This window comes from Coptis chinensis, chromosome 1, assembly GCF_015680905.1.
Source record: "Coptis chinensis isolate HL-2020 chromosome 1, ASM1568090v1, whole genome shotgun sequence".
Lineage (NCBI taxonomy): Eukaryota > Viridiplantae > Streptophyta > Magnoliopsida > Ranunculales > Ranunculaceae > Coptis > Coptis chinensis.
Genome location: NC_141456.1, coordinates 36,871,674 through 36,896,248, shown reverse-complemented (window position 1 = coordinate 36,896,248; position 24,575 = coordinate 36,871,674). Strand labels below are relative to the sequence as shown.

At 36.0% G+C, this 24,575-nt stretch overlaps 1 protein-coding gene, 1 long non-coding RNA gene and 1 pseudogene across 4 annotated transcripts; all 3 read right to left on the bottom strand.

Moving 5' to 3' along the window:
• Window positions 1-1,234: 1,234 nt before the first annotated feature.
• Window positions 1,235-6,016, bottom strand: LOC147523801 (RNA-binding CRS1 / YhbY (CRM) domain protein). Of its 2 annotated transcripts, none has more exons than XM_086599627.1 (4): window positions 5,796-6,016; window positions 5,466-5,721; window positions 2,882-3,283; window positions 1,235-2,467 (listed from the first exon to the last, which is right to left on the bottom strand). In XM_086599627.1, the coding sequence occupies exons 1-4, from the start codon at window positions 5,873-5,875 to the stop codon at window positions 1,505-1,507; spliced, it is 1,701 nt and encodes a 566-aa protein (XP_086455753.1). In that variant the 5' UTR covers window positions 5,876-6,016; the 3' UTR covers window positions 1,235-1,504. The 2 variants fall into 2 exon arrangements, with proteins under 2 accessions (XP_086455753.1, XP_086455758.1); XM_086599632.1 differs by having other exon boundaries at window positions 5,466-5,716; window positions 5,796-6,008.
• An 8,751-nt stretch (window positions 6,017-14,767) lies between these two features.
• Window positions 14,768-16,490, bottom strand: LOC147523800 (uncharacterized). Of its 2 annotated transcripts, XR_015196792.1 has the most exons (5): window positions 16,353-16,490; window positions 15,543-15,700; window positions 15,039-15,364; window positions 14,872-14,969; window positions 14,768-14,802 (listed from the first exon to the last, which is right to left on the bottom strand). It is a non-coding gene; the product is annotated as an uncharacterized LOC147523800 (long non-coding RNA). The 2 variants fall into 2 exon arrangements; XR_015196791.1 differs by lacking the exons at window positions 15,543-15,700; window positions 16,353-16,490 and having other exon boundaries at window positions 15,039-15,525.
• Window positions 16,491-16,686: 196 nt separating this feature from the next.
• LOC147523799 (serine decarboxylase-like) lies at window positions 16,687-18,026 on the bottom strand (annotated as a pseudogene).
• Window positions 18,027-24,575: the final 6,549 nt, after the last annotated feature.

Here is a 24,575-nt window from a genome sequence, read left to right as displayed (position 1 = left end):
TATGAAATGGCGTCGAAGACTTTTGTTGTCAGCCTAATGCTAATGTCTTCAGCATTGGACTTTACGAGTGTTTCTGATTTGTAGGGATTATTTCCGCTGAAGTAACACTCCCAATGTAGAGATTTTAGCTTAAATTCCTCTTTGGTTGCGGTACATTTTTTCCGCAATTACTCTTATACTGCCCAAACCCTCCCAACCCGTCTCTTTTAAACCTTCCACAATACAGTTGTTTTAGCCTTTTTGGTCGCAAAAAGTTTAACAAAGTGTTCAGTTCCTATCATCCATGAAAAAGAAAGTTCCTAACGCATATTGGTTTCCCACAAATCAAACACATCCTAAATTTGCATATATAGCTAGTCTATGCCATCCATTGCAGAGGCCGGCAGTGAGCATGCGACTTTTCCATTTCAAGTTTATTGCAAACTTAGACATTCCCTTAGTAAATAATGCTGCAAATGGCGTCTCTCCTATATGACTTAATTGTATTTTTTTTTTCTCATCGTCATGAAATAATCCATAAAAAAACATAAGGAAATAATCCTGTAAATGGCGTCTATCAGTCTATCCTATATGGCTCGTTATACTTATACTCTTCTATTTACAATGCTGATTACGACAAAAATAAGGGGAAAAAAAGTTAAAAAAGTAATGGGCAAAAGGCCGAGGGAGCATTAATACTCCAAGTCAATGACCAATTTTTTGTTTTCTGTTCTCAAAATGCGTATCTAAAAGTTTGGGATGATGAGCATCATTCCTGTAGGAATATTCTTAACTGAACCTGGCTTTCTCTCATGAAATAATTGGACTAAGTGGTCTGGTCTGGTACCTGGCCTATCAATATCAAAAGTAGTCTGCTGATATGATCAAGACGTGCACGATTTAATATTGATAAAAAGTCATGCTCGAAAGTCTTCTACAAAGACAGTAGTTCGGGAAAGATATGAATGTCTACATATGTGTGTATTCAGTTTATCATTTTTCTAATACAAGTACATACGGAACAAGTGAACAATGTACTTCTTAAAAGTCTACCGTTAATACTTAGGACACGGTTTTAAAATGTTTTACTCCTAGTCCTTCAGCTTTATTGATCAAGACATTCACTATAAAACTAAGGTTCCTAGTTTACTTAAACAGATGATTAAACCATTAAACCATTAAACCATAAAACAATAGCAACCAAAAATAAATGTACATATTAAATAGAATGACAGGCCAAGGTTGAAGATTAGGAGAAGAGAACAAGGGAATCAATCATTCATTAAAGTATAAAGTTCAAGTGAAACAACAGATGAGATAGTTGTATACACTTATCATCCTCCATACTAGCTGGAGTATACCAGACTGTTGGGCTGATAGTCCAGACAAGTCTCATCAAATTTATAACCAAAAGCACTGCATTGTTATAGTGTCCTTTCCTCATCATCCAAAAGAACAGTTCCTGTCATCGATCACCTTTGATGATATATTTAAACTGGGAAAATTCTGTTCTGTAAACATCAAGCTAATCACTGTCCCAATCCTCATCAGCCTGCTTTGGTGTTTTAACCCCCTTGTCATCTAGCCAGTTTGTTGTATTTTTCTTAGTATCATAGTCATCATTCTCAACATTGTTGCCCGAGTAATCATAACCATTGCGTTGAGACACATTTGTATCAGGATCTACCTGATCATCTGATTCACAGAGTTCTTCTGAATCTCCAAATATATCCTCAGAACCTGATGAATCTTCAGAGACCTGTCCTCTTGATCTGGAACCATCATTTACTTTAAAAGGTATAACATTAACTGCCCTGCCTAAAGTTTTTTGTCCTGTGCCTTCAGGTCTTGGTCTTAATATCCTGGAATCATCATGATCTTCATCAGAATTTTCTGTGTCACCATCAAGATCACCGAAACTCCATTTATCATCTTTTAAGGCATCTACATCGTCGTCATTGTCATCCTCCTCTTCATCCTCATTATGATGCCTTCCTAATTTGCTATTAGTTCTAAGGTTACTACTTGTGTCTTCCCAGTTTCTTTGCTTCACTTGGATGTCATCTTCTGAATCATTGTCGCTTAGCATTCGAGGAGGTATGATCCTTCCAGCTGAATGTTCTCTATTCCGATACTTTATCCTTTGCAACTCATCTTTTTCTGCAGCTTCCTCTTCTTCCCATTCCTTTTCTGCTGCCTCCTCAATGTCAGCGATGAACTTGTCAAGCTGCTGCCGTTCCTGTTCCTCGGCTTCCTCGTCTTTAATCTCATCACGCTGAGCTACTGGGCTTTTGTCACGCTTGAAAACATAAGGAGTCCCTTGTTTGTCTTCAATAGCATTGAAAAATTGTGAAGCTATCCTATGTAGGGCTTTTATAGCTTGTGGGTCCTCAGGATTCACACCCCTACGCCGGAGCTCTTGCTCTATCTTTTTAATGTTTAGTTTTTGGGAATCAAGAGCCTGCTCAAATCTGGCCTTGAATAATGCCTGCACGTTCATAGAGCTAAACATCAATAAACCTTTAATTTGATGCAGATGATTCAACAACTCAAGAATTTAGAGAAGAACCCCGTGTCCCATGATCGCAATGGAACAACTACTACTACTAGTAACAATGATCATAGCAACAACAACACCAACAATAATAATAATAATAATAAATTCATAAACATATTTACAGAAAATAGTAGAAGAAATCTCTCGCTCTTTCTTTATCAAAAAAAAGTTTCCCACTCTTTCCTATGTATTATTTCCTCTACGGATCTCACAATCTATATACCAATTAGACAATCATTATATTTGAAGATATCACATTGGTACACTTTAAAGTTGAAACATATCGGCAGTATTCAACAACCTAACCTAAACAGTAGATCAAAGGGAGCATTATGGCGCACTCACCTTCCGTTTGGTCAGTGTGTTGATAGGTATCAGATTCTTTGGCTGGCGATAATTTCTGCCACGAAACATGATAATTGTTTTCACATCATGAACATTAATGACAATGCCACCACTCAGTCTTGCAAGCATTGTTGCCATTTCCTTAATTTTTTCTTTGGGGTAATTATCGCAACAAACTTGCACAGTCTCATGAAACTTCCAATGGAGGTGCATATTTTGAACAACACCACCAAAAACTCCACGAATGCCAACAGGCACATAATTTTTGTTTCTAAAACCTATCTTCTTGTATGCTTGAAGTTGCTCAGGTGTCAGTAGCTCAGGGTCGTGTCGTGGGGGTGGTAGTTCTGGTAGCTCGTACTTCTTGAGCTTTTGTAGGAGTAATGCGACTTTCTTCTTTGCCTTCAAGATAGAAAATGAAACAACAATGTAACAAGCCGATATATTAGTTTAATTATTAGAAACAATCAACTCACAAAACACTTGCTTGGATTTATGAGAAAGGCAAATTCAAAAGATATAAGCAAGAATGACATTTATAACTTGCAACAGATTATTGTCTGTCTTCAGTATGTTACAACTGAATCTGAAAAGAGAAGCTAGAAACTTAATGTTAACTCATCAGTGATCCAGTGAAGAAAACAACCAAGTACATTATCCTCAGAGGAATACAAAAAACAGGCAAAATTTGGTATCCATCACTCAAGGTAATCATAACAATTTTCGACAAAGAAGAATAATTAGCAAAAGCTAGAAACTTATGATCAAGTAAACTATCCCCTACTGGCAAAGACCGTTTATGTTTACTTTAAAGATTTGCTCAGTTCTCTTAAGATGTCATAAATCACTACAGCTTAATAGGTAAGATAGCGATTACAATTACTGAAAACTAAAGGAAACAATTGTCTACATCTAAGAACAATTTAGAGGGGAATACATTCTCAACATTCAAGAAAAAAATCAACAAGAACAAACAATGGGAATCAAAACAAAAGAAATTATCATAGGCCCTTTCTGCTTTGATTCACGTCATCAGTACCAAACTACCAATTATACCAAGAATTACGTCTCTACAGATTGTTATCACTAATTCTCTTAAAAAATTCCTCATCATTTGATTCATTTCAAGGGTTTGAGATTTTCAGATGAGATTCGTGCAGCCTGACTTGTTATTTGGATTCATGTTTACAAGTTAGTATCCTATCAGGCGTTTAAAATACTTACTTCCACATCCTCCCAGGACTTTTTAACAAATTCAATCTGATGGATGATCCCCTGTCCTTGATCAGTGAAAGACATATTAGCCTACTGGCTTTTCAGGTATCTGGCTTGAGAGGAATCTATATATTAATCTAGGGTTTTTGGCCACTAGAAGACAAAAACATATATTGCCTAAGACAAAGAACGGTCCAGATTAATTTCTACCACCATCGAACGGTTGTTGGGACTTGATCTTCCCCGAGATGCGTTTTTGGTGGTTTTTGAAAACATTTGTCAATTGTATCAGCCGCATGAGTAGTGTGTCTAGACCGGTTGGGACAGCCGTTCCGTCAAAGTGTGGTTTCGGGTTCGAACCTTGCTGCGAACTTTTTTTTTCCTTTTGCAGTTTTTCTCTTTTGTTCTTATTAAGTTGAATAGTTAATAAAAAACGGGAAAAACACTGGCTCTGTGAGTCGAACCCAGGCAACCTCCCCCACACTTGATAAAACCGACTAGGGTCAATCCACCGTGCTACATTCACTTATCTGATCAATCTCTTTGATATTTTCTTTATTCTAACCCACATTTTGTTCAGTAAAAGAGTGTCGAAGGCACGCTGATGAGTGCCTCTAAGGCACGGGGCATACTCTAGTAGAATACATTTCGAGGACAAAGGGAGTAGATCATTTTAATCAAAGGGTTTATCTTCCTTGGGTCAAAATTCTGGAAAGAGTGAGTTGTATTCTCCTTTTGGTAAATTTATGTTCACATAATGGTGAGTAGTTAAATTTACGACTTCAGTTTCAGCTATTCTTTTGTTATATCTCTTCTGTGTGTTCATTCATCTTTTAGAAGATTAATCCTACAATTTGTTTTAGTTGATAATATAACATATTCCATTTTGGTGCCTAAAATTGCAGGTGACTCAAAACGTACTGCTCCTGACAGAGACTGGTTAAAACAAACAAACTTGATACAAAGTCCTATTGCTAATATCAGGTGTAAGTACTTACAAAACTATCAGTTGTGAACTGGTAAGAGGATGAAAGACCATCCTTTAAATTACTATAACTCCACAACAACGTCACTTAATATTATAGTCAGTGTTTAAAAAAACGCCTCAAGGCGCTCTTGCCTCTGTGAGGCTTGAGCCTCACTAGGAAAAAAAAATGAGTAAGAACTGAAGCAAGCAAATAAGCTAATCCTGATAACATTAGTGCACACAAAATCAATATTTTCTTTATGTTCTATGCTTCTATAAGATAGTTCATGTTGAGTAGGCTGAATCCCACTACAACCGTATAACATTCCCCATGACAAAAACAAAGGCATAAGTTCAAAATTTCGACAAAATAAAAAAACGATAAGGTAATGCAATATATACCCTTCTGAGATTCCAAATGAGTCTCTCCTCTTCAGTCATCAACTTCTTACTTATAGCTTTTGCTCGTCGTTTCTCCTTTTCAGTTCTCCCAATATTTTCATTCATTCTTCTCTCCACTTTACTCCTCATACTCCTCCCTCCAGCTGTCGACATCAACCGAGTCCCACCAATCCAACTACACTCTCTCTTTGACATTTCAACATACACATTGCTTGTAATAATCTTTGGCCCCAAACTTCCAAAATAAAATGCTGACCTGACACAAACAAATGAAATGTAAGTAACAGAAAAACAAATAATAAGTTGGAGGGTTTAAGTTTTAATGCTTACTCAGTGTTTTTGAAGAGAAAGGAAGAAAGGGTGTTTAAGTAATGTCTTTGTAGAGACTTATTTTTTGTTGCTGCCCACATGGTTTTATTGTTATTATTTAGCTCATTTAAAAACTCATCAACAACTCAATACCCTTTTTCAGATACACATAGAAAGAGTGAAAGAGAAGGGGTTTGGAATGAAAGAGAGATTTTTGTTGTTGTTGCAAAATATATGTTGGAACTGGAACTGGAATTTGAGGTTTAAGCTACTTGGGCCTTAAGCACGAGCCCATGAGATTTTGAGTCTCGGGGCTTACTAGTTCAGCCCAATAAACTAGATACCGACACTGAGTCTTCTAGGGCTGGTCATCGAGTCGAGTTTTTCGTGAGTAACTCGAATTCGGCTCGACTCAAACTCGTCTGCACAAAAGTATGAGTCGAACTTGAGCTTAATTTAAAGCTCATTCTAGATAGTGAGGAGTTCGAGTTCGAGTAGCTCGCGAGTTATTCGTGAGCTACTCGTTTTATAAGCCCATACATAATATATAATTTATAATTTATATGTCATTTTATACTTTATATCCAACTATAATTTACAATTTATACTAATTTTAATGTTTTATATACATTTTTTTTCAAGTTTGAGCTCGAGTTTGAGTTCACACGAGCATAACTGAACTCGAGTTCGAACCTGAGCTCGAGCTCGAAGTGTAAAACGAGTTGAGCTTGAGCTTCAATATTAAGTTCGAAACGAACTTCTGCATGTGTGAGTCGAGCTCGAGTATAGCAAAACTCGACTCGGGTAGCTGGATGAACAACTCTTCACTCCTGTACCTCAAAACAACTCATTTATCATGAGTTTTGATTCCAGTGAACAAAGACGGGAAAGGGGAATAAGATGTAATACACATAAAACAGTTGTTTTAAGTATAATTTCCACACATAATTGGAATAGGTTTGCCTCTGATGATGATAAGTAATCTAGAAATTAAAACAATATTATACACCATTATGATGAATACAATTATCAGAAATTCGGTCTGTCTTTTTGTCGCTGACTTAGTACTGGTCGAAATTTCTCATTCAGATGAAAAGGATCGAGAAAATTTATTGAAACAAATAATTATCATTGTGGGACTTATAACCCAAAAGCTCAACCAAATTAAACTAGACATAGAACCTCGTATTCTTATATGCACAAAAAATAAAATCAAGTAAGGTGGGTAAAATGTTCATATATAAAAACTGTGCTAGGTAATTTCCAGTTCCCACACGTAACCGAGCATGATATGACTACACCACTCAAGCTATCTTATCTATCACTTAAAGAACTAATTCAATTCTAGAATGTTGCTTGATATTGGATAGATACTAACCAGCATTCACCTAACTAAGCATCCAATCTTATATATTTTAGCATCATTATATTAATAAATTAATGCTAAAACCATTCTCTCGTCAATAGTAATCGTGTCTAGCGTGCTGCGTGTTAAGTACTCTTATCAATCCAATGCTTACTTAAGAGTCTTAGACAACAATGACATAAAGTCGGGTAATGGAGGCGTTTGTAGTAATCTCATTTGTCTAATTAACTTTTTGGGTAGCTGAATGTTAATCACATTGTAAAGAAAATTTATAAAGAGATTCGTTTAAGCCTTTTTAAGGTTTGACTTTTGGTGATCCCACGCGAAGGGAATGGTTCTTATGAGCTCTTTTTTGTTTAAGAATTTTAGGTCCTAGATTTGTTAAAAACAGGAAAAAAAAAAAAAAACAGTAGGGCGAAGTTTCCTAATTTAGTTGGAACTTGGAAATGTACAGGAGCAGCTTCTTATTGGGATCATTAGACTGTGGCGTCAAATGATGATGCAAATTCATGCACATTACCACTATGTGCTACGTAATCTTGACATTTTCACATGTTAAGCTCTCACATAAAAATTAGATTTGAATTCATTTTATATGTGAAATGTTATTTATGTACTTATTTTAAATTAATTTAAGTAACTACTTTGTAGAGAAAGAGTTCTCTAAAAAGTAGCTACTATATATATATAGTTCCGATCTTAAAAGTACATACTTATTTCAAGTTAAAATAAGTACGCAAGCAAAATTTCACCTAGAAAATAAATTCAACCCTAATTTTTTTGTGGATATGACCTACTCACTATAAAAATCATCTTTGCAAAATTTCATATCATTTGGAAACATCTAACCTAAGCAAAAAATAATTGTAAAAACTATACATTTCAAAACAGTTGGATTTCTTTTTAAAAGTGACAACAATGTTTAGCTAGGTTAAAAGTTTCCAAATTAGCTCAAATTTTGTAGAGATGATCTTTATGGTATGTAGATAATACCCACAAAAAATTAGAATTGAATTCATTTTCTAGGTAATGTTTTACTTACGTACTTATATATATTAGAATTAATTTGGTAATCTATAAGTTGGTATCACATTTTAAATGTTAACTTACACATACATCGTAATTTAATTTGATGTGCGATTCCTATTTAAATTATTTTGGCTTCTTTCAGTTGCCTTGTTCAAATGATCATGTTCAATTTGAACATTTGAACAAAATATTGCATAATTGTGAGTAATGTATGTTTCAATTATCTAATAAAATTCTGATTTGTAGAGCTACAAATTATCATGTAATTATGTGCTTCAATTGTAACTGTTTTTTATGTGTGTTCGAAAGAACCAATAGACCATAAGGAGCTTCATGTATGTGTTTCCTAAAACCCAAACCGTGCATTAGTTCATCGGCATTACTCTAATTTTGATCCTAGCTAACAAAATTTATAAAAATTGTCTTTACCTTTGCCATTTCAAATTTTGAAGAAAACTCCATATTACATTTTACAAGTTGTTTATTAACCCTTTCAGTCCCTGCCATTCCAATTTGATTCATCCATTGTTTGAATTTATCTAAATCAATCTCGACGTACAATTTATGTAAATTACTACAATATAAAGGAAATTACTATTACGTGAAGTTTTAAATTCGGGATAGAAGAAAGATTTTATTTCCTTAATAGTTGCAACTTATTAGCACAATTTTAGGGCTATTATTAATTATGAATTTGTATCATATTTAAACTCTGATTGCTTTATCCCATTTTGAATCCTTAGATTTTGGAGTGCATTCTAAATTATATATATACATATCTCGAGACATTAAATTAGCTCTAAGTCATAAGTTAACTTTGGACGGAAGTCTCAATTAGGGCCACTACTTAACACTCAAATTCCTCGAGATCAAGGTGTGCCTAAGTGATTCACTAAGCCAAAATAAATGAAAAAAATAAAAATAAAAAAAATCATGCATAGATGGAGGTTACACATAGTCAAATATAGTTACCTTGCATTAGATCTACGACATATTCTTTGGCGCTATGCTATGCGTTGAGTTTCCTAGCTTTTCTATTTTATGTGTGGTCTAGTTTAAAAAGAAGTTCCAGATCTTGTGAATTTGTTCGCTGGAGGAAATTGTAGATAAGAGATATTTAGAGTTGGTCTTTAACTCTAAAGAAATGCACACCACTTTATTAATGGTTAATACTTGGTGGTATGATTTTACCACTATAGAGATCATATTTATAAAATTTCATATCATTCTAAAATCTCTAACCCTTTCAAAACTTGATTTGAAAATGTGATATGTTTTAACGGTCAAGATTTACAATTTTGAAACTTTCTTTTGGCATCTTTAGAAATTTCCAAATGAGCTCATTTTTTGCAAAGATATTATCTATGGTAGGAATATGACATCCATAAAAAAAAATCAAGTCGTAAGTAAATTTGTAGAGTGAGATGGAGCACATTATATAAACTGTTGTATAAAAAATGGTGTATATGGATCCCTCCTCTATATATGGGGAAGGACAGAGCCACTCCCAAAATGTACAAAACCATATCTCATCCTACTTGTTGAATTAAGGGACGATATTTTGTAGATATGATCTTCCCACCATGAATAAACATGTCTACAAAATTTCGGCTCATTCAAATATGTCTAACCTAATCAAATGTTATTATGAAATTTGAAAATTCTGGACCATTAGATAAATCTTCAAAATTGAACACTAGTTTTCGGAGGGCTAGACATATCCACATAGGATGAAATTTTGTGGCCATATTATCCATTGTGAGAAGATTATATCCACAAAAAATCAGGTCACACACACATGTTTTTATAAAGACACCACTTATTTTACCAAGGGTTGTCACACCTAAAACAAAACAAAACGGATCCTAAGACCAAATGAGCATCACTTCAAAATTGAATAGGCACCACTTAAGATTTTTATGTTTTTATAAAAAAAAAATTGTTTAATTTTGATTAGTTTGGTTTTATCTTACGTTTCATTGAATCAATGTGCATTTTCCATGTTGACAAATTCAAAATTTTAATCATCTTCTATAAATTGAACGAATGTGTATATTCATTCAAATGCGCGATTGAATAATTTCATTAGAAGTTTTGTTTTGATTGCAAATGTAATAATCTGGAGAAAAGATTATAGATTTGATTCGTAAATTATTAGGAGAATTATTTGTTTTCATGTTGGGGTTCCTTCAAACTTCAATAAATTTTATAATTCAATCAATTTAAAAAAAATAGAAAATAAATAAATCAATTAGTATCTTCAATTAGTAATAAATTTTATAAATCTTTCTTGTTTGATTTTAAATATTAGAAAATTCTGTAAAAGAAAATTTGTGTTTTGATTATTAAAAAATTATTATTTTCAGTCCTAATTCTATGACTCCTTTGTTTTGTGCTTAGTGTGTGGTGCCTTTGGTAAAATTAGTAGTGTCTATATGCAAATCCATATGTATTTGATGTTTTCACTAAACTTGCATAATTTGCAAAATGAACTGGCTGTGACACTATCATCAGACCAAGACAAAACTTGATACCATTGCAAAGAAAATTCACTGGTCCAAGTGCAACCTGATTGTGCGTTTGCCACTTGTACTGGCAAGTGCGATGTATAAATCAGTAGACAAGTTAACTTTGCCTGCAGGTAATGAAAAACTAGGTCCTACATCCAGTACATGCGGGAAGACGTTGTTAGTTTGTTACTAAGCAGTGGGAGTTATGAAGTGGGCCCTGTTTGTTTAAACTAAAAAGGACTAGCTAGGATTTTTAGTTGCCGGTGAGTTATGGTTATTTTGAGGGATACAAGTCGAATACTCGAATGTGGTTAGATACTGCAAGATCAGAAGATCTATAAAATTTGTGGGTGTAGGACCTTATTGGCGTGAGTGTGTTGTATGTGTGTCGAACAAGATTACAAAAAAATTCGAAGACAGGATAATGAAGAACATGACATTTCATACTAAATTATTGTTAACCGGATATTTCCTTTGATACCTAGATGTCAAAAACATTCATATCCCTGCTCCTGGTTTTGAACAACAAAGGGGGGGCATTTTTGGGGTCAGCTCCAACCTGGTCCGACCAACTCTTTCGCAGTTTTGTGGCTGCATCCTTTCACAATCCACATACACATGCACACACAAAGTCCTTTCAGCCTAAATTCCTAAAAGTTTTTCATCTATAATCAAAAGCATAACTTAATATCATCCTTGACCTTGATGGAACTTGAATATATGCAATCGCTACTTTGTCCATTGTCATTCTTAGCAAGATTTTACGTAGACGGGTGTGAATGAAATATCCCTCATCCGGCTAAGCAAGAGTTCAATGTTGCGTTACTAAATTGAGATATCGCCTCCAATCCACATCATTTATGATGCCGCTTCGGCTTAGTGGTTGTAAGTGAGGGACAATATTGGTGATATGCGAGATTCATGATCCTTGGTGTGCCGTGTGCCCTCCCCCAGTAATTCAGGGACCAAAATTGCTATCAAGACTGTGGCGGCGTGTACCATTGGTTTTCGCCTTAATTATTAGTAAGGATAACTTATATCAGCCCCATTTACCTTCTTAACATTAACTTATGGTTTAGATTCTGTTATGAGAATCACAATGCGGAAACGAGTGTTCAACAACAAGATTAACTACAAAGGTGTGACTTTTAAACAAGACAAGTGTTCTTGACAATACTCAAACACAACCAAATATCTCTATCAACTAGCAAAACATAAACAAGTAAAGAGATGTAGTAAAGAACACACACAATAACACAAAGATTTAGGGTGGTCCAGCAATATGCTTACATCCACACGACGAGATCAATAGTTCCACTAGATGAACAAGAAGATTACAAGAGGATTTGTTTTAATTGTACACAACAATCAATTCTCAATCACTCACAAAGAATGAATCACTCACAAAGAATGCTCTATCAAATCTCTCTATTTTCTTCTCACTTATTAGCTTAGTTTTGGGTCAAAACCTTAACTTCTTTTATATAGTAATCCGAAATTTTGGTGTAAGACAAAATTCAGAATCATCTCGGTAAAACTGAAACTTTACTTGTGCAAGGGCATGAGCCTTTCACCAAGACATATTATAGGGCGTGCGCCCCTTATGAAGGATCAACTTCCAATATTGTTGTTTGCCCTTCCTGGAGAAACTTTGCTGATCAAGACTAAGGAGCGTGCGGTCCTTCACCAAGGCATATTAGGGGTACTGTTTTCCAACATTCTCCACCTCGGTGAGATTTTAACAGATAAAATCGAGCCGAACACAAACATACTATTCACTAAAAATCACTAGTCTTCAAACCACATATCGAACTCACTATCAACTATCCCGAAGGACTTTGCCCACAAAGAGTCTTGCCCACGAAAAGCTACCCACAAAGAGTTATGCCCACAAAGAGCGATAATGCCCACAAAGGGCCATACTCACAAAGAGCGATATGTTCACAAAGAATCATGCTCACAAAGAGCAATAATGCCCACAAAGGGCCATGCCTACGAAAGACATCAATCAACAATGCAAGAAGTAGAGTACCTCCAACCAATGTTGGAACTCAACTCCATAGAGAACTTTCTACAACCCAAAACCCTCTGCCTATAGGCAAAGAAACAAATTCCCAGGTACGAAACTTGTTATGAGCCTCCACCATTTCTTGCATATCCACCAACCAATCTTTGCAATGACCATCTCTAACAACTTCTTTGAATTCGTTTGGCTTATCACCCACGTTATTCAGTGCGTATGCAATCGAGTCTGGTCAACCATAATGTTTCACTGGCTTATCATCACTACACTATAACAGGATATTTGCAACGGCAAAAAAACGTTGCTAATAATTTTCGCAACGCTTTTTAAGCGTTGCAAATATGGCGTCGGTAAAGTGTTGGAAATATTTAAGCAAAAAAGCGTTGCAAACAGAAATTTCTAACGTTTAAAAAGCGTTGCAAACAAAAATTCAAAGCGTTGCAAATAGAAATTTCCAACGCTTAAAAAGCGTTGCAAACAGAAATTTCCAACGCTTATTATAACTATTTCGTACACATATTTAAAACCTTTGCAACGGTTTTATTTCAAAGCTTTTTAAAGCGTTGGTAATTTGTTAAAATTTTTACCAACGGTTTGTAACTGTTGCAAAGTTGTTAGTTAATTTAAAAAAATAATTTAAAATTCATTTGTAACGGTTATAAACCGCTAAGCGATGGGTTGCTAATAAAAAAAAAAAAATTTCTCATATTTTGTAGCGAGACCAACCTAAACCTACAATAACCAATGAATACAAGAATCCAATGAATACAAGAATGAATGGACAAATATATAAAATATATATATATATATATATATATATATATATATATATATATATATATAGCTACAAACTCACTCCAAAAACGGAAGCAAACAAAATTAGGGACGAAAGCAAACTTCCCACAAAACAAACCACCCTTGCTTTCAAAATCTTCCCTTCACTCTAAGAAGTCCTTGGCATCTTCAAACCCAAAAGCTCAACGCTTCGTTAAAGATTCCCCTTCCGACCCACGAAACCCCGCATGCCGCCCTCAACCCATCGCTCTAAGCGAGCATCTCCTCCTTGTATACTCTCCGCTGGATTATCAATACAATGAATAGCCATTAGAAAATAACAATACAAAGAAAAATTAAAAACAACTTGTGACTACCAAGGATGGCACGATTGGAATGAAAAAAGGAAATAAATTTGAACAACTGAACTCTTGGGATATGAAGACACTGAACTTTTGGCAGAGTGTAACATGTTTGATAGATAACACTACAAACGCCATACAAGTAGCTGGAGAAAACCTTACCTTTGGGTTCTTCACGGTCTCGTCCACACTTAGAATTAGGCAAGTTTGCCCTCTGTTCGCATTTATAGCATTTATCTGAGACATTTGCAATCACAACCAATGTAGGTAAAAAGAAACTGAACAAAGCAACATGGGAAAGAACATTGAATACCTTAACAACAGCAAGTTCCCATACAAAGTTGGCAAATGTATCTATGATTCCACCAGTGTTTATATCGACCCCGTAGCGGGCACTCTCACCTAATGACATGACATGTGATTAAAAAATCGGCACTTCAGCCTTTCATAAACAATTTAAACCGCAAACGAACAAAGACATACACAATCGAAACCATAACACAACTGGCAAGTGTCAACCAAGCTAGGATGTTAAAAAGTAAAGAAAATAGTGCAATAGTGCAAAGTCCATTCTAATAAAATCTATTTATCCAAAAAAAAATACGGACACGTGGATACGTATCCGACACGGATTATTTTTGAAATATAGCGTGTCCATGTAACATAGGATTAAACTATTCAAACAAGGTTTGTTCTTTGAACTGATTGATTTTCCACTTCTCTTATAGAAATAAATATATCCAACGAGTAGAATGATTTGATTTCACTATTCCCTACAAGATAAGCGAAACAAGAAGAGCACAAGGTCTTACAGAGGTATATATATAGATGATGCAAAGTATGGAAGGGTAAAAGCATTGCATACGATTCGATTTCAGTCGATATCTTCAACAACATGTCTAAGTTGTTCTCGCGATAACTTGATACATCCCGGTCGTGCTCCATCACTAGTAGGATGTTCTGTCTACAGATAATCAATATATAAATAAGCATTGAGTCTTGAGGATTAAGCATCACACCTAAAAAACCAAACCTTTTTCTGTGAATAAACTGCTCGTATCGTTCTCTCGGTCCCATTTTTATGAGCATGAGTATCCCGTAGTTCCTCATCGGTTTATGAGAAGAGTGACTCTGTAAAATTTATAAGTTAAATAATAATAATAATAATATTAATAAAAAAAAATACAACATTATTCTTACCGAGTATCCATCGTAGGACTTTGATAATTTTCTTTGTTGATGGTTGAGAGTAACACTTTTGACACTAGAGTTGTGAGTATGATGATCTATATCATCACTCTGGCGTGATTAAGAAGAAATAGTTTAATATGTTGAAAAACATAAACTAGTAAATAAACTATTTCATACCTCTGAATCACTAAAAGCAACTCTGTGTTTCATACCTCTGATTCAGCAACTCTGTGTTTCATACCTCTGATTCAGCAACAGCCCAGTAACTCTGAGCCTCACTTCTAGGACCAGCATCTTTCCTAGTCTCCCCATTTATATATAGTAACTCTGTGTTTCTAAAAGCAAAAGCTCAAAAGACAAATCAAAGGAAAAAGGATCAGAGGTATCTGGCGCTTAATTAATTGAAAAAATGGCATATACATGTGTTTCTGGAGGCTTCACTAGTAATCAAGTAAAGGATGTGAAAGATAGGTATAAATACGATACATAAAGAGTGAAGGAGAAGGCACTTACGTTGATCAACTGTTGCTTCATATACCCATTTTCGTAAACAAACTTTGAGACACTTACGTAGCCGATCATTCTCTTCCATCAATAGCTTGTTCATGGCACTCAGCTTCCTGTTCACCGTCTGGAGACGAGAAGATTCTGTTTTCTGCTTGTCACGACATCTATAAAGAAGGGGAGAAAGATAAAATATCGCTAAATGGCAGAAAATAGTAACCACAAGCACTACAATTTATCATTGATAATAAAAGATACTTCGGGTCTTTTCCTATAACAAGAGATAGCTATGAAGAATATCTACATTTAGTGTTATGAGCTATACATTATCCAAATGTAGACATAGTGGATGTGTTGGTTAACAACATTCTATCTGGTCACCCCATGTAAATGAGTTAAAAGTATCATGAGTAGTAAGCAACTCTCAATATAATCAGATAAACAGAAGGAATATCCATGTTTTACTTCTGACACGGTCAGTAAGTGTGTCCTTGCCTTACCCATATTTTTATTTTTTCAAGAATTGTTGTACATTCATGTCAGACAGACTGTGTTGGTGTTGGTGTCCTTGCTTCCTAGGTTTTCAGAAACGTACCACTTTCAAAATCTCACTAAATATAGCTCATTTCAAAATCTCGTAATTATTCCTTCCACTTTATTAGGGTAAATCTTAAATGCATATATTCTGATACATCCATCTGCATATATTAAACAAAATCAACTTCCATACGGGGAACTAAAGAGAACGAATATAAACATGTTTCCAAACAACTTTGGCACATGTAAAGTATGTAAAAGTATAAATGAAGAATTACATACCTCCATCGATCTGGGTTCCCAATCTTTAGGCCGCTTGAATGGCAATTCATATTCGGGAACAATGACAGTCCTAGGCAATGTTGGTTCTAAATGCACCTTTGCCATGTCAAACCAATCGAAATCCCATTGCCTTCCGACTTTTTCTGAGAGAACTCATCCTTGTCCAATAACAACAGCGGCCTGCTTGAATGTAAACAAGAATAAATGGGAAAAAAAAAAGGGGAAGGATTCTCACTGAGATCCATCTTCGTGAGTTTTATTAATAACACAAGTTTTCAAGTACAAATAGCACAACAAATGCTAGAAAACTACAAGTCTAACTTAAACACATGCATCACTTGTGTAGAGCACAAGCACAACAGTTCTTTCCTATCTCTGGCTGCAATACAAGGAGTGCGGGTTTTCCATCGTGGAACCATGTTGCATGCTTCTCGATCAATTCATTCAAGAAATCATCTAGCTTGTCAATGGTAATATTTGGCATGACCACAACACATGGATGATGTTTCCTGGCGGGCTAATTGCCACCGACGAACAAACTCCTCGTCTTGTGGCCGTTCAAAACAACTGTCTTTGCTAAGCTCATTAAGCATGACACCAATTCCTTCTTCGAAGGCGGTCTTTCAAGTAGTGAGCATTCCTAAGGCACTTTCGGACTTCTTTTACGGAACCCCCGTAACCTTTCCGGTTCAGGGTATACCAGAGAAAAATTGGTGCATGACCGTTACGGCTGCCCATGATGGTGGCATCTCGCGAAGCGAGGTACTCAACATTCCTTGAAAGGGCGTTGATGTGTTCTAGTCTTGTTATCTGAACACCACAAGGCATTGGGCAGCCAACAAAGTTGTGACCAGAGACACTCACACTTCCAATTGGCTTCTTAAATGAGACTTTTGGTGCATGTTAGACATTGAGACAAATCAACACAATATACAAACATGCATTCACATAGAACTACCACCAAAGGATACAGTAGCTTAAGAAAGGAACAACTAAAGACATACACGTTTGACAAAAGGCATCATGAGCCCAAACAATGCCCCATCACAATGAATGTAGAATCAGTCATGCGAGAATCCCGTTTCTTCAAGAGTTTTTATAACTAAATCAAGATCATCAACGGCTCCTTTAACCGTTGTTCCTGCAAATACATAACTAAGGTTGAGCATGAGTTCTTGTAAGAAAGATAGAAATTAGAAGGAACAACTCGACACACCTATGTTAACATTGATGATGGCTGGCTTCTCCTTATTCATTTGTAGTTTATCCTTGAAATCTGCATAACCAATCTCACCGAGACCGAGTGTTGACTTTTACGATCCATCCAATACATTCGTGCGCTTTGAAGGCGAGAATAGTGTGTATCTCGTGGACGATAGAGAATTCCATCGGAAACACCCTCCCGCACATTGTCATATCGGTTTACTATTCTCAAGTAAATAATGGTCACGTTCCTACTCGGTCCCAATAGTGACAACAAAAAAAAAATTTACTAACCCGACAAGGATACCATGAAGGTTGCCTTATATACCACAATTTGTAATATAACCCCAATATTCATCCTCTCTAATTCCCGAGGCGAGCAAACCAATCCAAAACACCCACTTCAAATTGCTCGGAATGGACACCATAGTTGCTCTCAATAAACGGATCACCAAGGTTATTAAACGGACACCATAGTTGTTTTTTCTTCTTCTTCGGTTTTCAACTTTCTGTTCTTCTTCTTCTGGGTATGGTATTGCTACTTCTTCTTCCCCTTGATTTTCATCTTCTATTATTATAGCAGCTATAATAATAGTTAAATAATAGTTAGGAGCAATTCCAAATTCCTTTGGTAACATTCCGGAATTGATTGTGATTAGATAACAAAATCAGAACATTAGTTCAAAGAATATTGATTTTCGCCAATTTTCGAACCCAATTTAATAAAAAAATGCACAAAAACAATTTGGGTTTTTGAAAAACGATATCATGCCAATTCACAAATGAAACAAAGAAGAACAAAAGAATAAGCAATTACCTGTAGCTGTTGTTAATTTCTGTTTTGCTTCTTTGGGGTTTGTTTGTTTGGATGTGTTGAGACGAAAAACCAACTAAGGACGAATTTTGTGGATCTGGAAGGTTTTTTTTTGTTTTTGGATCTGTTGTACAACAACACCGCGATACCATATGGAGGAAATGAGTTGGATGTCTAAAGAATATTATGATTTCTGGGTCGAGGATGCATGTCAACAATCCATTTCTTGTTTTCTTTGATTGAGGAGTGCGAAAATTAGGGATCTTGAGATAATGCGGCGGTGCGGTGAGAGAGAGAGGAGAGAAAAAAAAAATTATGTTTTATATTTCGATATTTTTGGTTTCCCTCTGTTCGCGAAATTTTTAAGTTTGTAACACTTCTCCAACGCTTTTTAAGCGTTAGCAATTAATTCTGGAAATTCACCCAAATAAAGCAACGCTTTACAACATTACCAACGCTTATTTAACGTTGAAAACTTACTAACGCTAAATAAGCGTTGCAAATAAAAAAAGGTGCGTGTTGCAAATATCCTATTATGATGTAGTGCATGCCCATATTTCGTAACTTGTTTCACATTTCTCTTTGGCTTTCATTCTCCACCTCAGTGAGGTTTTAACAGATAAAATCGAGCCTAACACAAACATACTATTCACTAAAAATCACTAGTCTTCAAACCACATATTGAACTCACCATCAACTATTCCAAAGGACTTTGCCCACAAAGAGCCATACCCAAAAAGAGTCTTGCCCACGAAAAGCTACCCACAAAGAGTCATGCCCACAAAGAGCGATAATGCCCACAAAGGGCCATACTCACAAAGAGTTATGTTCACACAGAGTCATGCTCACAAAGAGCAATAATGCCCACAAAGGGCCATGCCTACGAAAGACATCAATCAACAATGCAAGAAGTGGAGTACCTCCAACCAATGTTGGAACTCAACTCCATAGGGAACCTTCTACAATCCAAAACCCTCTGCCTATAGGCAAATAAACAAATTCCCAAGTATAAAACTTGTTATGAGCCTCCACCATTTCTTGCATATCTACCAACCAATCTTTGTAATGACCATCTCTAACAACTTTTTTGAATTCGTTTGGCTTATCACCCACGTTATTCAGTGCATATGGAATCGAGTCTGGTCGACCATAATGTTTCACTGGCTTATCATGCCCATACTTCGTAACTTGTTTCATACTTCTCTTTGGCTTTCATCTAGGCAAAGCTTGTTGCTCAAGTTGTTGTAACTCGATCTTCTTCTTGTTGAATAGTTCTTTCAATAAGAACCTTGCTCTCTATAGCATCCTCTGATGCTTCCATCTCAACCATTTGAGATTCTATAGAATCACCACTATCTCTAGCCTTCTCTGGCCTGCTAAAATGTAGTACCGAAGTCTCATCATATGTAATCTCACGTATTGTTGACTAGGGACTTATGGGTTTCAAGACACCACAATCAGTATCACTTTCCTCTTTTTGCATAGCCCAAGAATATAGCTTTCTTAGTTTTAGAATCAAGCTTACTATCATTCATGTGGCAGTAAACACTAGATCCAAACACGCGTAAAATATCATAATCAGCTGGTTTCTCTGTCCATACCTCATAAGGTGTCTTGCAGTCTATTGTCGGAACTGGTGATCTATTGTACAAGTAACACATCATGGCTATTGCATATGCTTAGAACTCTTTGCCAAGATTGACATTGGAAAGCAAACACCTAGCTTTCTCAAGCAATGTGCGATTCATTCTTTCTGCTAACCCATTCTACTGCGGCGTGCCCATCACTATCCAGCGTCTAGCAATACTATGTTGCGCACAAAATTCCTTGAAAGGACAATAAGTATACTCAGTGATAAGCACCTAAAACTGTATTATAAACCCCGTAGAGACACTACATATTGGTTGATTATATGTTTAATAAATATAAATTAATTATATTTTCGTGATTTCGTAGGTTTCGGCAGTTGATGATAAATTTATAGCCAAACATGCGTTTTAGCATGAAAAAGTGTTTGAACATGAAACCTTCTCTTTATGCCCATTTAACGCTCAAAAGGGCCAGACTAAAGCCCATGGACTCAACACCGACCATTTTCGGTTCAAATGAAGACAACGGTGCAGAAAAGCCGTGGAACTTCCAAAGAGCATATCTCCTGATTCTAGACTCCGAATTCGGTACGGGAATCGTCAAAATGATCAGTGCAGCGAGCTCTACACGAAGATGTGAAATTGTAAAAGTCAACGTGGGCCCACATGGACATCACATGCCAAAGCATGTAGCCCCCATCACTGATATGGAATCTTCATTATCTTGTTCATAATTTGAGACAAGATGAGTGGAGATAAGAATAATAGAGAAAAAGACAAGTGGAAGACAAAGTGGAACACTTATCCATTTGTTTAAGGGGATTGGAGTGAGCACTCATGTTGGGTAATCATTCCTAGGGGTGGGAATTTGGCCCTAACGACCCTAACCTGGCCCTGACCGACCCGACCCTAAGCCCTATAAAGCCTTTACAACTAAAGCCCTCACAGAGTTTAGGGCAGGGCCGACCCGGCCCTAATGCCTTCTAAAGGTGGTCGGGCTAAGGTTCTGAAACATAGGCCCGACCCTAACTAAGCCCTAGTTATAATTTCACTATAAAATACACAACTAAAACTATCCAACTCCTTGTTACATATTTTCAATTAAAATAACACTGTCCTTTGTAATTTATCACTTACCATATGGGTACTTCTAATAATTTGTCTTATATCATAAAAACTTGTAAACCTAATTGTTTCTATCTCACAACTCACGTACACCTCACAACTCCCCGTCTAACCTAGTCGCTAAGAACAATAATGAGCACTGGGTACTAGCCTAATGAAAAATAGGTTGACGTGAGTAAAAACTCATTCCATACTCTTATTTGTCTTTGTGTTCTTCAATGTTAAATGTAATTTTGGTGAGATTTGAGTAAAAGAAATAACAGATTTATGTCAGTGAAAGCTCATTCCAAAATGTGTCTTGTGCATTTTAACTGTAATTTTGAAATATAAATATGAGTCTCTATGTACTTCAGTTTATCAGATTGTGGATATGCATTTTAAATTGTTGGACTTATCAAGAATTATTACTAGATTGGTTGTTATTCAAATTTCAAAGTGGTGGGACTTTGAGTTTGCAAATCTTTGAATTTTTTTTGTAATATAAATGAGTTTTAAAACTGATGCAGTAAAAAGAAGAAAATATATAGGCCCGGCCCTAAATTGTTAAAGAGGGCTTAGGGTAGGGTCAAGGCTTGAAATTTAGACTTATGACCCGGCCCTAATAACTGAAAGGCTTTAAATGCTTAGGGCCGGGCTAGCCCGACCCGGCCCATTGCCCACCCCTAATCATTCCATTACATGAGATAAATCTAAAAAGCAAAGCAAAATTATTCAATTCATTCCATGTTTTTAGTTTAGAAAGCTTGTAAGTTGTTAATGGAGTCTTCTCCACTCTAGGAATAAAAACTTCTTCTCTCTCAACTTGATTTTCTCTTTTGTTCTTCTTCTTGTTGTTAGTTCATCCCTCCTAGGATCATGAGCTAAAACCCTCCTATGTGGAGGGTTAATGATGCTCATGTGAGGAGAGCTCCATTAATGAAGTCTTTTATTGCTTAGTTTTTCACAAGTTTGTTTTCAACATTAACTCTATAATAGTTGATGTTGATAACAAACTAGGACTTGTTAGGGTCTTCTAGAGATGGAATACCATATCAACTCCTCATGCTAATAGGTTTTCTTAGAGATAACTTAAATCCACTAGGGATCAAACTCTAATCATTCTTGGGTTTGTCTATGAACCCAAGAATGATTATAGTTTTTGTAATGAATACTTTAGAAATGGTAGTTATCCTTGCATGAGTGGAGTTAATTCTCCACATCCTTCTCTCTTAATTCTCTTGTAAGTAGTTAAAAGATAAGTTACATTATTTGTAAGTTTAATAGAAATCAAAGTCAAGTGTAGTGTAAAAACATCAAATCAAACCCTTATCTCATTTAAGTTATCTTGTGAAGTATTAGAGTGAAGTTGTGAACAAGTGTTTCAATGTTAGGTACGGGACAACGAATCCTTACTCAAAACTAATTTCAACACGAATCGAGAGTAAGGTATTTAACATAAGTGTGAGTCGAGTAACATCCAATTTACTCATATCACTCAGTACCATTATCACAAAGTCTTCACCTTTCTTTCTGTGTGATTCTCAACCATTGTTTTCCACTTTTTAAATGTCTTGAAAATTTTATCCTTAGACTTCAAGATATATACCCACACATAGCGTGCATAATCATTGATGAAAGAGACATAATACCGGTTACCTCCCTTAGAAGCCACCTTTGAGGGTCCCCACACATCTGAATACACATAATCTAGGATGCCTCTCGTCTTGTGCTTGTTTGTATTGAACTTGACTCTGCACTGCTTGTCATAGACACAATGCTCATAGAATTCCATACTTGGTTTATTCAAGTCTTTCAGTAGCCCTCGCTTGCACAACTCAGACAATCCCTTTTGACTCATATGCCCAAGGTGCATATGCCACAATTTTGTGTACTCAGAATCATCACCACATGTACCTACTGCTCCATCGCCTATCACTGTACTACCCAATAAAATATACAAGTTTCCATTCCGTTGACCCTTCATAATGACTAAAGAGCCACTAAAGATCTTTGGGACCACAATTTCCCACAAACTTGTGGTCTTTGGAATCCAAAGTACCAAGAGAAATAAAATTCTTCTTTAATTCAGGAACATGCCTCACATTGGCTAAAGTCATCACCACACCATCATGCATCTTGACCCGTATAGTTCCAATCCCTACCGTCTTACAAGCAACGTCATTACCCATCAAAACGGAACCTCCACTCAAGTTCTCATAGGTAGCAAACCACTTCCTATTTGGACACATGTGGTAGGAACACCTGGAATCAAGAATTCACCTATCGGTTATGTGGTTATCTTGTGTAGACACCGAAAGACTTGTTTCACCAACATCCTCATTCTCCAACTTACCACTCATCTTGTTACTCTTTTTCAAGCTAGGGCAATCACTTAGATAATGTCCCTTTTCCTTGTAATTGTAGCATCGTACATGTTTTAAAGGCTTCTTAGAACTATACTTCCACTTGCTTGTGGAAGTCTTCTCATTCGATCTCATTCTTGCCGTCAAATCTTGTGTTTCTTTATCAAACTTCTCTTCTTCAAACTTTACAAACATCTTGGGAGTCATTTCTACAAGTCACACAAAGTAACTCACAAGAAAATTCACTTGAGAATTTTATCAAACACTTTGTCTTTACAAATTTGAGCACCTTATGATTTAACCCAAAACTCAAACTCAATGCTCCCCAGGTCTCAACCTGAAGCTCTGATACCAATTGTTATGAGAGTCACAATGCAAAAACAAATAACAAGATCAACCACAAAGGTGTGACCTTTAAACAAGACAAGTGTTCTTGACAATACCCAAACACAACCCAATATCTCTATCAACTAGCAAAACATAAACAAGTAAAGAGATGTATAGTAGTAAAGAACACACCATAACACAAAGATTTAAGGTGGTTCGACAATATGCCTACATCTACACGGCGAGATCAATAGTTCTACTAGATGAACAAGAATATTACAAGAAGATTTGTTTTGATTGTACACAACAATCAATTCTCAATCGCTCATAAAGAATGAATCACTCACAAAGAATGCTCTATTAAATCTCTCTCTTTTCTTCTCACTCATTAGCTTAGTTTTGGGTCAAAACCTTAACTTCTTTTATATAGTAATCTAAAATTTTGGTGTAAGACAAAATTCCGAATCATCTCGGTAAAATTGAAACTTTACCTGTGCATGGGCATCGGGGTGTGCGCCCCTTCACCAAGACATATTATATGGCGTGTGCCCCTTATGAAGGATCAACTTCTAGTACTAACGTTCGCCCTTCCTGGAGAAACTTTGCTGATCAAGACTAGGGGCATGCGTCCTTTCACCAAGGCATATTAGGCATATTATGGGGTGTGCGCCCCTATACCATTACTCAGTCAATACCCGTTTTCCAACAGATTATTTGTGAATTTGGGGTAGCTTCAATTGCATTACTTGTCCATTTTATGGCTGATGTCAAATGTACCAAAGATTGGACTCTTCCACAATTTAGTAGCCTCACGGATCTGAAT